Below are 15,379 nucleotides of genomic sequence, written 5' to 3'. Positions count from 1 at the left end.
CATGAACTTTAAAATATTAATATAAGCATTTAAGAAAGAAGACAGTGTCTGAGGTTTAGCATTCTAAAACTGCTTTTTCACATGTCTTCTCTGAAACATTTGTAATGCTTTTTCAAGGGGAAACTGCTTACTGTAAGGGACTGATGCTTTTGAGAATGCCTTAAGATTTATTTCAAGGAAATAATGCATGTGAAACTGTGCTAAACATATGGTCTGTCCATAATCCTAGGAATTCATGGTAGATATTACTAGTTTTCACTTAATTGCAGAAAGGAGATACTCCACTTCACATTGCTATTCGTGGAAGAAGCCGTAAACTTGCTGAATTACTCTTAAGAAATCCAAAAGATGGTCGATTGCTTTATAGACCCAACAAAACAGGAGAAACCCCTTACAATATTGACTGTAGCCACCAGAAGAGTATTTTGACACAGATATTTGGTGCCAGTAAGTATTTCTTTTTTTTAATCACTCATATATTGAGAATCCAGTTTATTCAGTTATGTATTGAAAAGTGGCTACAGGTTTTTTAACATTGCACCTAATGGGAAGAAGGCTTAAAAATAATCAGTTGGCAAAAGAGCCCATCACTCTAAAAGCCTGGCAAAGGTCAAATATACCATTTATTTTGGCTTTAGATGTTGGATACTATGTGACTTCTGTTGATCACTTAGTTTTTATTTGGATCTTGCTTGTGTAGGAATTACTTCCTTTGACTTCCTGTGGTTTGGGATGTTGAGTTTGTAGTAGGCTCTAATAGTTGTGATAATTATGTATCAATTATGTGGATGATTTAAAATTCCTTTGAACAGGAATGTGCAAATAATAAGAGCTGTTATATGGCAGGAGTATATATACAACTACGGGTGAATGTGTCATGACTTTATGTATGAAAATTATCATACTGAAGAGCTTTCTTAGAGCAAAGTTGTGTAGCACAGTATTTGTGTTGCAGGACACCTGTCTCCCACGGAATCTGATGGTGACATGCTGGGGTATGATCTGTACAGCAGCGCTTTGGCTGATATTCTGAGTGAGCCAACCATGCAGCCACCCATCTGTGTAGGCTTGTATGCACAGTGGGGAAGTGGAAAATCTTTCCTGCTTAAGAAACTGGAAGGTAAAAACTTGATTTAGTCTTTTCAGTACTTCCAGTCTATTTATGAAAAGCATCACATGGGAGTTACTAGTTTTTGTGGGGGTTGTTAGTCCATGTAATGTTGTATCTGGTCTCTGTTTCTATGACAAAAGGATTCGAATTTTACTGTGGTCAGTTCATGCATAGATTGCTTTGTTCATTTATACAATGCCAAGACAGTCTTTAAGTGCTGCTGCCTATTTTCCTGTGAGTTTCCTGCAGCAGTGGATCTACCCTTTAGGTACTGGAGGAAGTCTGGCTGCCAAAATATGCCTTGCTGGGCCTGTTTGTGTGTCAGATCAGGTTCAGAACTCTTCTGCTGCAGTATTTATGTATTGTGCATCCTATGTGTCTTTTTAATGCTTGAGAACAATTTTCAGGCTGTTAATATTTTATTCTCTGTAGTGTATTTTCTTTGCATCTAGTTTTCTTCCCCTTTCCTCTTTCTTACTTTGAGTATTTTGAACTTTCTGAAATGACAGAGGAAGGCAAATGCAGTATATGAAATAAGTCAATATTTTTCCTGGTGGAAATAGGCATCTTATGTAGTTTTAGTATTTTCTTATAAAGGATGTTTTTCTGAGATGTTTCAGTATAATTCAAAATACTTCTGCCAGTCTTGGTGTTTCTTACTTTCTGTGATTTCTGTATTTGCCAAAATGGGATTCTGCATTCGTTTTTTTCACCTCCTGTTCTATGTCAAACAAAAAGCATATGTATTTTGACTGTGACATTTATTGCTGATGAGCTCTTACACTTCTAAAACACTTTCTCAGTGTTCTCTTCCTGTTCCTCTTTCCTGTTTTTATTCTGGATTGTGTATCTATTACTTCTGATTCCCTAGAACCTAAATAAGTTCCTTCAGGAACTCCTCTTTTAGTAGATAAGAATCAACAAACAGAAATAATACTGCAGCCTTCACATTGTACTGTTATATCTGACTACTTGAGGAACACAGTCCATGTTTCAGTGATTGAGATTTTAGGGTTTGGATGGGGGATGGTGGATTTATTTTTCTTGGTGTCATGAAATACATTTCACACTTTTGAAGGAGAATAGGAAATGGCATGACTTTTAATATGCTTTCAAAAGTAGAAAATCTGCAGCAAACAGTGTGAGTATTGTGCATTTAATGTTTTCATTCATTGCATAGATGAAAACTTAGGGTTTTGAACTAATGCTTGAAGAAAAATTCGAATATCATTATCTTTTTTGGATCAATAATCGGGGTAAGTTATACAGTCTGCTGAAAAAGTTTTTTTTCAAAAATGATCTGGTTTTGAGTGACTTCACATGTTAACTGGTCTTTATCTTTTTGTTTTAGATGAAATGAAGACCTTTGCAGGACAGCAGATTGAACCTCTGTTTCAGTTCTCCTGGCTTATTGTATTCCTCACACTTTTGCTGTGTGGAGGTTTGGGTTTATTGCTTGCTTTCACAGTGGATGCAAAGCTTGGAATAGCAGTGTCACTCAGCCTTTTAGCTGTTCTCTACATTTTCTTCAGTAAGTCTTATATGGAATTTGTGAAGGTTTTTATCTGTTTTTAGAATTAAGTATTGCTTTGTAGATATACTTTGCCATTCAGAAAAAATGCTAAATGGTTTTGTAGACAATAAGACCTCTTTGGACCCTTTTCTTGTGTTTTGCATGTGATTTGTGAGAGGGCATTCTTGAGAACAAAGAAGAATTTTGTTCATTAATTTCATTGTGTTACTTTTACCATTCTCAGTTTTAGCCTAACTGCTAAAAGTTCATTAACTTTTTTTACAGAACTCCATGCTTTATCTGTTCAAACTTCATGATTCTTTCAGTTGTGAATGTTGGCTAAAATAAAACCATAACATCCTTTTAATTTTTAATATTTTAGCTGTAATTTACTTTGGTGGCCGGAGAGAAGGGGAGAGATGGAACTGGGCCTGGGTGTTAAGTACAAGGTTGGCAAGACATGTTGGATATTTAGAGTTGCTTCTCAAACTCATGTTTGTGAACCCACCAGAATTACCAGAGCAAACCACTAAAGCTTTGCCTGTCAGGTTAGTTATTTCCTTTATTTAATCTTGAATGAATCAGTCAGGCTCACTCTGATACTTCTCAACTGTGCATATTAATGTGCACATTTAACTTCATGTGAAAAGTTGTTGAGACTCCTGTTTGAAAAACAGTAGCTTTAGACGATCATAAGCTTTACAGTGTGAAAAAGATAGTTTTTCTTGAAAACACTACTAACCTGCCAAAGTTGGTGAAAGTTAGTACTTTTCAGAATTAGAGATTTTGGCTATTGTACTAATGAAAATTCGTACCAGACAAAATAAGAATTTTCTGGTATAGCTTATTGTGTGTTATGTACGTTTAATGACAACAATCAGTTGTTTCACTGATTACTTCTCTTAAGGTTTGGGGGTTTTTTTCCTCCCTGTTAGTAAAGCATCAGACTGTTCAAAGCTTCTGGTTTACCTGAAAACAAGAAAGTTTATGCTGTGTTTTAAAATTTCATTTACTTCTATTGTTTAAAGACTTCTATTTTAGCCTCATGGTGCTTTCATGTGTTCTTGTGTTTCTGAAATTTTTTTCATCTTCTATAAATATTTAAAAATAGATCAGAATGCAGTTTTAAAAAGTCTTGTCAATATTACGTTTTGGCATCATAAAGATATTTTCATGGTTTTTCTGTCATCTGAGGTACTATTAGTGATGTGACCATTTTTATCTTTTTAAGAAGTCAAGTTTTAGAATAGGAAGTGGGGCAAAGAAGAAGTTGATAAATGGAGAAGAAGTAGTTAAATTCCATGTAGATTTTTAAAAAAATTAAATATTTAAGTGTTTTACATTTTATACCACTTAAAAAAACTTTTAACTACAGAGATGCAGCAAGACTTTGTTTTAGTTGCCAGAAAATATTTAAAGCTTTCTGAAGTATACAAAATACTTGTTTTTTTCTCTTTCAGATTTTTGTTTACGGACTACAACAGACTATCCAGTGTAGGTGGAGAGACTTCACTGGCTGAGATGATTGCTACCCTCTCTGATGCGTGTGAAAGGGAATTTGGTTTCCTAGCAACAAGGCTATTTCGAGTTTTCAAGACAGAAGATACACAAGGTTTTTTTTTTTTTACCTGAATGACATTTCCGATTATTCCATTTCAGTGCACTGTTACCAGGGCTTCTGTTTTTTGCATTATAAGCTCTTTTTAGAAGTAGCTGTGCAGAAATTCATAGAGAAGGGGAAAGTCTTTGTTTGGAAGAGAAAAAAATTCCCCATTTTATTTGCTAATCTTGATTTTATTAATATAATAAAGGAATATCTCCTGTGAAGTATAGTATTGAGAAATGTCAGTGGAAATGTATATTTACATTACATCCTTATAGATGCAGCATATTTCCATAGCAATTAAATCATTGTGTCTGAGTCAGATAAAGGGAGATGTATGTTTTTGTGTATTGCTAAGAGGGATTTGTTTAGTGTAGTAGATTTTAATTTAGAGCTTTTATGAGTGACCACTACTTATTCTTGGAAATAATAAACGTGTATAACGCGTTGGTCCAATCCTATGCATTGCTGTGATCAGTGCTAGTAAGATGGGATGAAATGTACAGGCTTGATCCAAACAGAAGAAGCTTTTTTATTCTGTTTCATCTGTAGATTTCTAGAAAAATAAATATGCAGAGTAGAGTATGATATCATGAAAAGTTAAGGAGCTTAACTTCCAGGTAATTGAGGACTTACTTGAACTTTAAGTTTAGTCTGTGTCAGTTACTTCTCATTTGCTTTTGTCCACAAATTGAGGACTCTGTCACCTCTCACAAAGTGAAATGTTTAGATTCTTCTGTCCTGCAGAGGCTGGAAAAAACGTGCTGTGTTCAGCTGTGTGCTGAGCACAACTTACTCTTCAATGTTCTTTTTCAAATTCACTAAGTGTTCTTTATGAAAGGGATGTGTGGAATTTTTCACCCTTTTTTTTCCATGTTAGATTCTGCTGTCCCTCACCTTAACCTCAGTGGAACAGCCTTCTTGATGCTGTAATTTCTCCTGAAGTTGTCTTGGGAATGGCAGTGTACTGCTGACTTCTTGTGATTATTTTCAGTAATCATCTTTTCCCTTTCATTTGTAATCTTACATTGTCTTCTGATCCTTGGCTCTGTTGCCTTCCTATCCTCTGCCTAAATATCTAATTGATTTTTAAAATTTTATCTATTTGGTGATTTTGCACATTCTCTCCTTTTCTCCAGTTCTTTACAGGTCTAGGATCATAGGCTTATTATCTCTAGATGTTCACAGGCGTTCCATAGGGTTTAGTTTTAGCTTTCTGTATCTTAAGTTTTTTTTAAATTATGTCTGTAAACTTGCAGACAAGCCTTTTTCAATTGTCATTTCATTGTTCATGATTCTTAAGTGTCTCTCTAATGCAGTTCTATCTCCTTCTAATAAAAGGATGCTTATATTTCTGGTTACATCTAGAACAGAATCTAATTATATCTGAGCTGTTACCCTTTGTTTCTTGCCCCTCACTTCTGTCATTATGCACTTCTCTTGCTTTGTCCTGCAGCACAATCCTATGAGTCACGTATGTCAGCAATGTTAAAAACTTTTGCAGCTCATATCTCAGTGTATAGAATAATATGGGCCACATATAAACCTTGGATATTCTTTCTATTTAACATATTTAAAATTTGATTTTTTTTTTCCTCTAGTTGAAATACTGTTTTTTAGCTGTCATAGTTTTACTTTAGATCATTGCTGTTCTGTTCTTTGTTTATCAACAAATGTGTACAGAAGATACCAGTCTTTTAGATGTACACCACTGGATGTGTACAGGTCCTAAAGGCAGATATGGCTGCTTTGGAAAATGCTGTTTCTTTGGTCACTGGTTTAGCTATGCTAAGCTCCAACTGCAGTATTTGCTTCTTTCTTATCAGTACACTTGAAGTCAGGAGCTCTGTATTCTCTTCTGGGGCCCCTGTGATCTGTCCAAACTGTATTTGCTGCAGTTCTCCTGTTTGTGTGTGTTTTAGCATGCAAGAAAGGATGGCCTCAGGTTGCAGCTTGCAGTTTTGCTTTAGTTCTTCAGTGGTACCATTACTAGTAGATTATGTAAGTACCAGGTTCCAGTTTAAAACTGAGTAGTTCCCGTACTGTTTTCCTACGATTTATTTACATAAATACACTTTACAAAGAGATTCCACAAAAGGGGTGATAACACTGATACAAAATTGTAATTTCCATTCAGTATGGATTTCTTGAAATGATGGAAATAAACTGAAGATTAAAGGAATATCTCTTCTTCATAGTTTCCAATAATTTTAGCAAATAATAGTTAATTTCTTCCCATTGGTTTGTGATTGGGTGGTAACACAGCAGTAAGCTTTTGTGCCAGTTAGTGTTTTATGAAAAGTATGCAAGTTAATAGATTTTTGCACTCTCCTGTCATTACATTGTACATTAATTCTAACAGCAATACTTGTTTCCTAGGTAAAAAGAAATGGAAGAAAACTTGCTGCCTCCCATCCTTTGTGATTTTCCTGTTCATCTTGTCTTGCGTTGTTTCTGCAATTGCCCTGTTGGCAATTTTTAATGTGGAATCAGCCAACATGACAGTGAATGTTATTCTTATAACGGTGACCTGTATTGTTGGTTTGGCCTTTTTCTTGAATTGCCGCACGTGGTGGCAGGTGATGGATTCAGTTTTGAATTCTCAGAGAAAACGTCTTCACAATGCTGCCTCCAAGCTTCACAAGTTGAAAAGCGAGGGGTTCATGAAGGTGAGCATTTATATGAATTGGCCCTTAAAAGGAATTAAACAAACCCCCAAACATGGAGCATTATTAAGTTGGGGCATCATTAATTTAACCAGGCCAAGTCGCACAACAGGAGAGTGAGGCTTGGTGAGTTTCTACTGAAGGGAACGCTTCTGCGCCAGTGGTAATTGTTCTTAGCGTATGAGACCTGTGTGCTTAATCAGGAATGTTCAATTTGGGGTTTCAATTTTCTGATTTTATTTTTGCTGGGAAGAAAGTACTTGGAAAACAATTCTCAATTACCAGTATTTAGTAAAAGCTTACTTTAGATAGTAAGATTAGGAAGAATAACTGAGAATCTTCTAAAGGTGAAAAAACAAGCCCAACTTTGTCAGCAAGACCTCTTTGCTAAGAAAGGAAAGAACATTCCAAACCAGTCCACATATTTAATGAAAAATGATAGAAAATACTATTGTTTTGCCCACCTGTATCTATAAAATGATAAATACACTCTCAGGCTGTCATCAGATATCCTATATGCCCCTATTTGAAAGTAAAATGTAACATTGTGATTGTTACCTTTGTAGATTACAGCCAATATATTGTATAAAAATCTGTTGTACAAATATTTTTTCATAGAATCGTAGAACAGTTTGAGTTGAAAGGGATCTTTTAAAGGTCAGCCAGTCCAATCTCCCTGCAATGAACAGGGACATCTCCAATTAGATCGGGCTGCACAGAGCCCAGTCCAACATGACCGTGAATGTTTCCAAGGATGGACATCCACAACATCTCTGAGCAATCTGTGCCAGTGTTTTACCACCCTCATTTTAAACAAACTTCTTTCTTACATCTAATCTAAATTGACTGTCCTTTAGTTTTTAAAACCATTCCCCCTTCTCCTCTTGCAAAAGGCCCTGATAAAAAGTTTGTCTTCATGTTACTTATAGGCCTCTTTAGGCACTGAAAAGCTGCAATAAACATCTCCCCAGAATCTTGTTTTCTGCAGGTTGAAAAATTCCAATTCTCTCAGCCTTTCATCATAGCAGAGGTGCTTCATCCCTATGATCATCTTTGTGGCCTCCTCTGGACTTGCTCCAATACATTGGTGTCATTCCTGTGCTGGGGACCCCAGATCTGGATGCAGCACTGTGAGTGGGGTCTCACCAGGGCAGAGCAGAGGGGCAGAATCCCCTCCCTCACCTGCTGCCCATGCTGCTTTAGATGCAGCCCGAGGACATGTTTGACTTTCTGGGCTGCAAGGGCACATTGCCAGGTCATGTCCAGCCTCTCATTCACCAGCACCCCCAAGTCCTTCTCAGCAGGGCTGCTCTGGATCTGTTCATTGCCCAGCCTGGATCAACACCAGGGATTCAATACACAGGTGCAGGGCCTTGCACTTGGCCTTGTTGAACCTCATGAGCTCACTTCTTGAGCTTGTCCAGGTCCCTCTGGATGGCATCCTGTCCCTCAGGTGTGTCAGCTGCACCACTCAGCTTGGTGTCATCTGCAGACTTGCTGAGGATGCACTCGATCCCTTCATTCATGTCATTAATGCAGATATTAAATAACACTGGTCCTAGTATGGACCCCTGAGGGACACCACTTGCCACTGATGTCCACTGGGATACTGAGCCATTGACCCTTTGTTATTTTTTGCATCTCTTGACAAGTTCAGCCCCAGATGTGCCTTGGCCTTTGTCACCACATCCCTTCACAACCAGACTGTGTCCCTATACTCTTCCTAGCATACTTGTGCTTGCTTCCATTGCCTGTGCATTTACTTCTTGGTCTTTAGTTTGAGTAGCAGGTCTCTACTCAGTGTAGCCTGCTTTTAGTCTTCCTTGCCAATTTTCTTGTACCTGAGGATTGCAAGCTTTTAGGCTCCATGGAAAGCATCCTTAAAAGATCTGCCAGCTCTGTTGTCCCTGGGGGCAGTTTTCCAGGGGGTCCTGTTGACTGTCTCTTTGAAGAGCTAAAAGTTCGCTTTCCTAAATTTCGGTGTCCTGACTTTACTCCCTACCTGACCCATATCTCTCAGGACTGCAAACTCCACCAGTGTGTGATCACTGCAGCCCAGGCTGCCTCCAGTCTTGACGTCCCCAATTAGCTCACTTCAGTGTTGCTTCCCTTCTAGTAGGGCTCGTCTATTACCTAGCTGGAGAAGTTATCCTGCATGCATTCCAACAATCTCCTGGATTGCTGGACAGCTCATGAGGCTACATTTCCAGATGTTGGGGGTCATCTAAGTTCCCCAGGAGGATGAGAACCCATGAGCATGATGCCTCCTGTTGTTGGGACATAATGACTTCATCAATAGGTTCTCCTTTATCAGGCCTGTTACAGACACAAACCTCAAGGTGTCATTTATTGGTCTGGTCCTTGATTTTTATGCAGTGACTTACCCAGTTTGTGGCTGCTTCTCAGAGGCATCTCTTTGTGATCTCTCCATCTTTTGATGTAGAGGGCAACCTCTCCTCCCCTTCCTCTCCTGTCCCTTTTGAACAGTCTGTAGCCATCAGTAGTTGCACTCCAGTCATAGGATTCATCCACCAAGTTTCTGGAATGGCAGCTGGGTCATAGCTTTCCAGCAGCACGGTGGCTTCCAGCTCCTCCTGTGAGTTGCCCACTCTGTGTACACTGGGTAGAGGCACCTCATCTGGGCTGTCAGCTGTGTCACCTTCTTAGAGGAACACCCTTTAGTTCTTCTGAGGTATTTCAGTGGTGTTTCCCTGTTGGCTTCTGTTACCTCAGGAGCCCCCTGCTGATCTCCATGAGACTTCAAGCGTGCTCCAGTGTGGCCACCACATCTCAGAGCCAGCAGCTGCTCACTAGCAGTGCGTCCCTTTAACCTTGGTGTGTCATCCCACAGTTTGTTACGGGCATGCGTGATATTATCCCCTTCCCCTGCCATGTCTTGTTTAAAGCTCTGTTAACCCTGCTGGCTCCTGATCAAAGGCTCTCTTTGCCCTTTGAGAATCCCTGATGCCAACATGCCTGGTGCCATGATTTGCATCAGAGTACCTGATTGTGTCTTGGTGCTGTGTTTCTTGACAGTTGTTTGTTGAGTGGTATTTATCCGACATAACTTCAGCTGTTTAGGAGTTAGGTTCACCCTTTGCTGATCATCAAAGGAGAGAAGTAGGTATTTCAGGAGAGTTGTTCATCTGTTGTATGTCATCTGATTGTGCACATTCTAATGAATCTAGTGGTTAAGAGATCAGATTGTTACATGTGTAACAATGTTGAAAAGCTTAACAGATCTTCACACTGCATATCTTGAATTGCAATGACTGAGCATTAGAGTAATAGCATAATGTGCTTGGCTGGAAGGCAGATAGAAAAATTTGCTGTACTTTTTATTCAAAGCAATATTTGAGGACTAGCTGAAGCTAGTAATGCTCTTTTATTTATTTCTGAAATAATGTTTTACTGTGCATAAATATTATTTTCTTAACATCGTAATGGAATTTAAATAAGGATAGTTTGTTATATCAAAGTGGAATAGGTGAAATAGGAAATTAGTATGTTGGAAGTGACATTTTAGGAGTTTTCACATTGAGTATTTGTAAGTTTATTCTTGTAATCTTGCTGAAGTATTTTTGGGACAAATAGCAATCTGCAAAAGGAATGTATGTATTTTTATTAGTTTTAGGTATTATAGAGATGTCTTTTCCTTCTTTGTTTTCATTTTTATAGGTTTTGAAATGTGAAGTGGAACTGATGGCCAAAATGGCAAAAACCATTGACAGCTTCACTCAGAATCAGACAAGGCTTGTTGTAATTATTGATGGATTGGATGCTTGTGAACAGGACAAGGTTTTACAGATGCTTGATACTGTGAGTTGGATCGCTTTATGAAGATAATGCTGGATTATATGCATGATCTCTTGCACAGATGAGCTCAGATACATGTGGTTATTGTGTGTTTTCTGTAAAAAAAGGCTATGTTGTAGTGATTAATATTTGTGTACATTGGCATAATTATAATGCTAAGAGTGATGGGTTTTAGAAGTTGAAAATTAAATTGCATGTTAGTACTTTTGAAAAGGTTTGCAAGAATCAAATATAGACTATGGAAAATAATTATTCAGTTGAAACAAACTGAAAATACTTGGAGAGTTTTCATATTTACCCTTGAAGTACTTTAGATGAAAAATACTTAAATGCTAAATATTTGGGGGGAACTGGGACATTACTGCATGATACATCTGTGGTGATGATTTCCACTGTAAATTCTGCTGTTAAATTTTCGAGTGTGCTTATTTCTAACTGTGGATTAGTTCCTAATGTTAGATATCTCATATAGAAGAAGCTAACATCTTTGTACACCTCTTGGCCTCTCAGGTTTATTCCTTGAACAGGAGTGAATATGAAATGTTGAGCCAAGTGTTCAAATGATCTGCAGCTACAGTTAGTTATTGCTAACAAGGTGTACTGTCTTTTACAGGTGCGAGTCTTGTTTTCAAAAGGCCCGTTCATTGCAATTTTTGCAAGTGACCCACACATTATTATAAAGGCAATTAACCAGAACCTCAACAGTGTTCTACGTGATTCAAACATAAATGGCCATGATTACATGCGAAATATTGTCCATTTGCCCGTTTTTCTGAACAGCCGAGGGCTTAGTAATGCAAAAAAACTGATGGTAGCTTCAACAACCAATGGGGATATTCCGTATGCAGATAATGCAGGTAAGGTTATGCAGGAGGGTGGTATGAGCGTTACAAAACCAGTGATCCAAAATCTGGATCTGGTTTTGGAAGAAACTGTTAAAAGAATTGACAGATCATTAGTGTTATTTTTATAGGCCAGTCAAATGCATATGACTGGAGAAAATGCCTACCTTTGTTTTCCTTTCTATAGGATTGCATGAAGAGGTTGACAGGAGAGTTTCTCAGAACAGTCTTGGAGACATGACCAAGCTTGGTAGCAAAACTGCTCTCAACAGGCGGGTGAGAGAGATTTTTAGTCTAAATAGAGTTACTGGTAAAACCTTTTTTTTCTTTTCTGTTTTTTTTTCTTTGACATTTTCAGTAACATGAACTTGGAAGACTTATCAAACCATTCTTATGAAATTTTTGTAAGTGATCCACACAGGAAAAGTCCATTCTTAAATCAGTAGACTGATGCTCTGTAAAGAGGAAGAAGTTTGCTTGCTCACCAAAATATTCCTTTCCACAAAAAATTAAATGCAGCTCTCTGTGAATTCCGAGATGATATCGCAAATCTGATAGGAGCTATGGTCTGTGTCTGTGTGTATATTTTGGGTTTTTTTGTGTAATCAGTTTGTTGCAGGATGTTGCAACAAGGGGCAGTAATTGAATAAATCAAAGAATTTCAGATGTTAAGTACTAGACTTGTACTGTAATGTCTACCACATTTTTTTCCTGCTTTCTGTTCTTTCATCTTTACATAGAATCACTAACTAGTTGAATAAAAGGTATCTAGAAAGTTGTGAAAAGCAACACAGAATCTGAGGATTCTGAGATTTTTGAGCTGCCATAGGTAGAGACTTTGGGAGTTTTGTAGCAGAGGAACCTGATGGTCCCTTTAATTTTTTTGTGTAATTAGTAAATGGATGGTATAAGTCTTTTGAGAGACAATAGGAAGTGATGATGGGAATGCTGAAAATAGTAACCTTTTTACGAAATACTTCGCTATGCCACTCTATTTTGCCCTCTCACAATTGATGTGGAAGTAAAATGTGTAACTCTTACCACTGCTTGGCTTCTATGGATATAATGTTCAGCTGTTACACAGCTAAATAAATCAGAATTAAATTCTTGTACGTTTGATATTTAGTGTCAGCCTCACAGACTTATCCATAGTCTCTAACTTTTAATCAAGTAAAACTGAAGTATTTGAAGTACATAAAAGCTTTTGATACTTACCAGTATTCCTTCGTTTTTTGTATCATCAGGATACTTACCGAAGACGCCAGATGCAGAGGACCATTACACGTCAAATGTCTTTTGATTTGACCAAGCTGTTGGTTACAGAGGATTGGTTCAGTGATATCAGCCCTCAAACCATGAGGAGGTTGCTAAATATTGTTTCAGTGACGGGTAAGTGTGACATGATCACGTGCAGTAAAAACAGTATTGTGCTTTGGCTGCTTGTAGTTACACTCAGACTTTTTCGTGTATAAACTAAATCTAACAAGTCAGTCCATGTGCTGCTTTTGAAGATCCTTCTGAAGCAAACTCTTTTAGAATGTAAGAAAACATTATAGACCATTCTACACAGAATCTGAAAGATCCATAATATTTGTTGTTTCATCGATTTCAGTTCGAAGGCAAATGATTCTAGTCTACATTTTTAGGAAATTTTGAATTTTTTGATTTTGAAATGGGATAAGAAAATTATGTTTTTCAATTTCGTAATACTGTAGTGGGAACAAAGATTGTAGTGAGGAAAAGGTGAGCTTTGAGGGAAAAACCAGGTATATATCCTGTTCATTTTTTCTATGAATATTTAGAGTCCTTGTTCCCTAAATGATTGTGTGGAACTAATGAAAGCATTTTCTGACCTGTTTTTCTTCAGCAAAACACAGTCAAGACGTTGGTATCTCTAAGGTTTAAAAACTGGAAATAACTGGAAAAGGGCTTGTGGAGGTTTAATAAAATCCTGTATCATGTAGTAGTAAGTGAATGGGGAGTGATTATGTTCTGTCTTTTCTGTTACAGACACTAGAAGGCACTGTGTAGCCCTACAGCTACCCAGAACAAAGAAATTGACTTACTTTTCACACTGTATATAGTGAAGAGCATAAATCTGCAACAGACCTCAAATTCCAAGCTAATCTTATAAATAAGAGTGCTGTCTCTTAGCTTGTCAAACAAAATCACAAAATGTTAGTTGTAAAATTAAGCTGAAAAAAACCTCGCCAGAGCACTTTTAGTGTAGTATAGTCTGTGGTTAGGCATGATTTCATGAACAGCTTTATGAGCCTTCAGGCTGTAGGCTACATGTCATGACAGATATTAATAAAGGAATTACAGAAAATTTGCTGGAACTTCAAATGCATAAATTGTAGCATTAACTTTTTCTGGTTTTTTGAAATAACTTTATTTGTAATTTATACCTTGCCTTATTAACTTAAGACAGTCCTTTCTATAGCTTTGAATTTTACTATATTGGCTTTTGAAGTTGGCAGTTGTATGCTTAACTTGTTTTGACCACATTTCATATGCCAGTTCATAGAAAATCTATCAAAGTATTAGCATGAAATTCTGTGTTTAGATAGAGAAATTAATTCTGTGTGAAATTCTTTATTGAATTTTGTTGAATTAAGTTAAGATTCACCAGTAGCAGGATGATAGTAATCAGTGTTTAACCTGGGGCTGAAGTTGACAGTTTTGGAGAGTCTCATATTTTGGCCAGTATATGGAAGGATTTTTATTAAATTGTAAAATTATATTTTTAGATGCAACTTGTGATGATTTTGAATTTACTGAGCTAGAAATATAATAGCAGGAAGCTCACAGATCAGATGAAAGGACTTAACAAAGTAACATAGCTGTTACTTTAAAGGGGAAAAAAGGTATCTTTCGAAAGGGAGAAAAAATCCTTTCTGTTTTCTTCTCTCGTTCCTTGTTCTATTAGGTCGTTTACTGAGAGCTAATCAGATCACATTCAATTGGGACAGACTGGCAAGTTGGATCAATCTCACAGAGCAGTGGCCATACAGAACATCATGGCTCATCCTGCATCTTGAAGAGACCGAAGGTGTTCCGGATCACCTGACTTTAAAAACCATCTATGAGAGGTAGTCATTATACTGGTGATGGTGTGCACTTTCAGTGATTAAAATAGTAGTTATTATTAATGATCATTAGAATAACATGGCTTTCAAACATCTATCAGATTGTAATCTAAGATTCCCACAACCTTACCCTCTTCTGCTAATTTTTGAAAACTTCGAAGTGAGTTTCATTGCTTTTGCAATGCACGATGTATGAATGAATGCTTTGTATTTAAGCCAAAGAGAACTATGCAGGAATTCTTTCACAGGCAGCGAGCTGTACTTTTGTCTCTTGATGTCATTTTCATCTTTACCTTGGCCAAGCTACAATTTGGATATTTTCTCCAATTCTTTGTTAATCTGAAATAAGCTCTGCAAAAACTGCCCTTACTGATAAAAATCTCTGAAGGTTTTGTGCTTAGCAGGTGGTCTGTGGCAATGCCATGTGCTGCATGTAAGGGGTGTGAAAAAGAGGCATGACTTTCTCCATTTCTGCTACGAGTTGCTGTCCAACAGAGCTGTCTAGGTTTTGCTACTGAGAACACATTGCCCCGAGCTGCCAGTGAACATCTCTCTCCAAACCCCTCTGCTTGTGAGAAAGGATGTGTGGGTTGTGGCCTGATGACGTGGGAGGAATGGAAGAGAGAGAATGTGACTGAGAGTGGGGCCTATAGAAGAAAAGCAGAATCTGAGAATCAAAATCAGGGAGAAGAAAGGTAGGTTTGACTTGGATAAAATATAATTGAGATCAGATGAAAAG

At 37.4% G+C, this 15,379-nt stretch overlaps 1 protein-coding gene across 4 annotated transcripts in view; it reads left to right on the top strand.

The window, feature by feature from the left end:
- Window positions 1–15,379, top strand: part of KIDINS220 (kinase D interacting substrate 220) — a 77,414-nt gene that overhangs the window by 24,648 nt on the left and 37,387 nt on the right. For all 4 annotated transcript variants that reach the window (XM_039567838.1, XM_039567842.1, XM_039567841.1 and 1 more), the window contains 11 exons: window positions 270–447; window positions 956–1,120; window positions 2,463–2,642; window positions 3,007–3,172; window positions 4,085–4,236; window positions 6,607–6,896; window positions 10,572–10,712; window positions 11,323–11,566; window positions 11,739–11,827; window positions 12,796–12,940; window positions 14,481–14,643. In XM_039567838.1, coding sequence (XP_039423772.1) covers window positions 270–447; window positions 956–1,120; window positions 2,463–2,642; window positions 3,007–3,172; window positions 4,085–4,236; window positions 6,607–6,896; window positions 10,572–10,712; window positions 11,323–11,566; window positions 11,739–11,827; window positions 12,796–12,940; window positions 14,481–14,643 — 1,913 coding nt within the window. The remainder of the gene's footprint in view (window positions 1–269; window positions 448–955; window positions 1,121–2,462; window positions 2,643–3,006; window positions 3,173–4,084; window positions 4,237–6,606; window positions 6,897–10,571; window positions 10,713–11,322; window positions 11,567–11,738; window positions 11,828–12,795; window positions 12,941–14,480; window positions 14,644–15,379) is intronic.

Source organism: Corvus cornix, chromosome 3, assembly GCF_000738735.6.
Source record: "Corvus cornix cornix isolate S_Up_H32 chromosome 3, ASM73873v5, whole genome shotgun sequence".
NCBI classification, from domain to species: Eukaryota; Metazoa; Chordata; class Aves; order Passeriformes; family Corvidae; genus Corvus; species Corvus cornix.
This window is presented reverse-complemented; position numbering and strand designations above follow the sequence as displayed.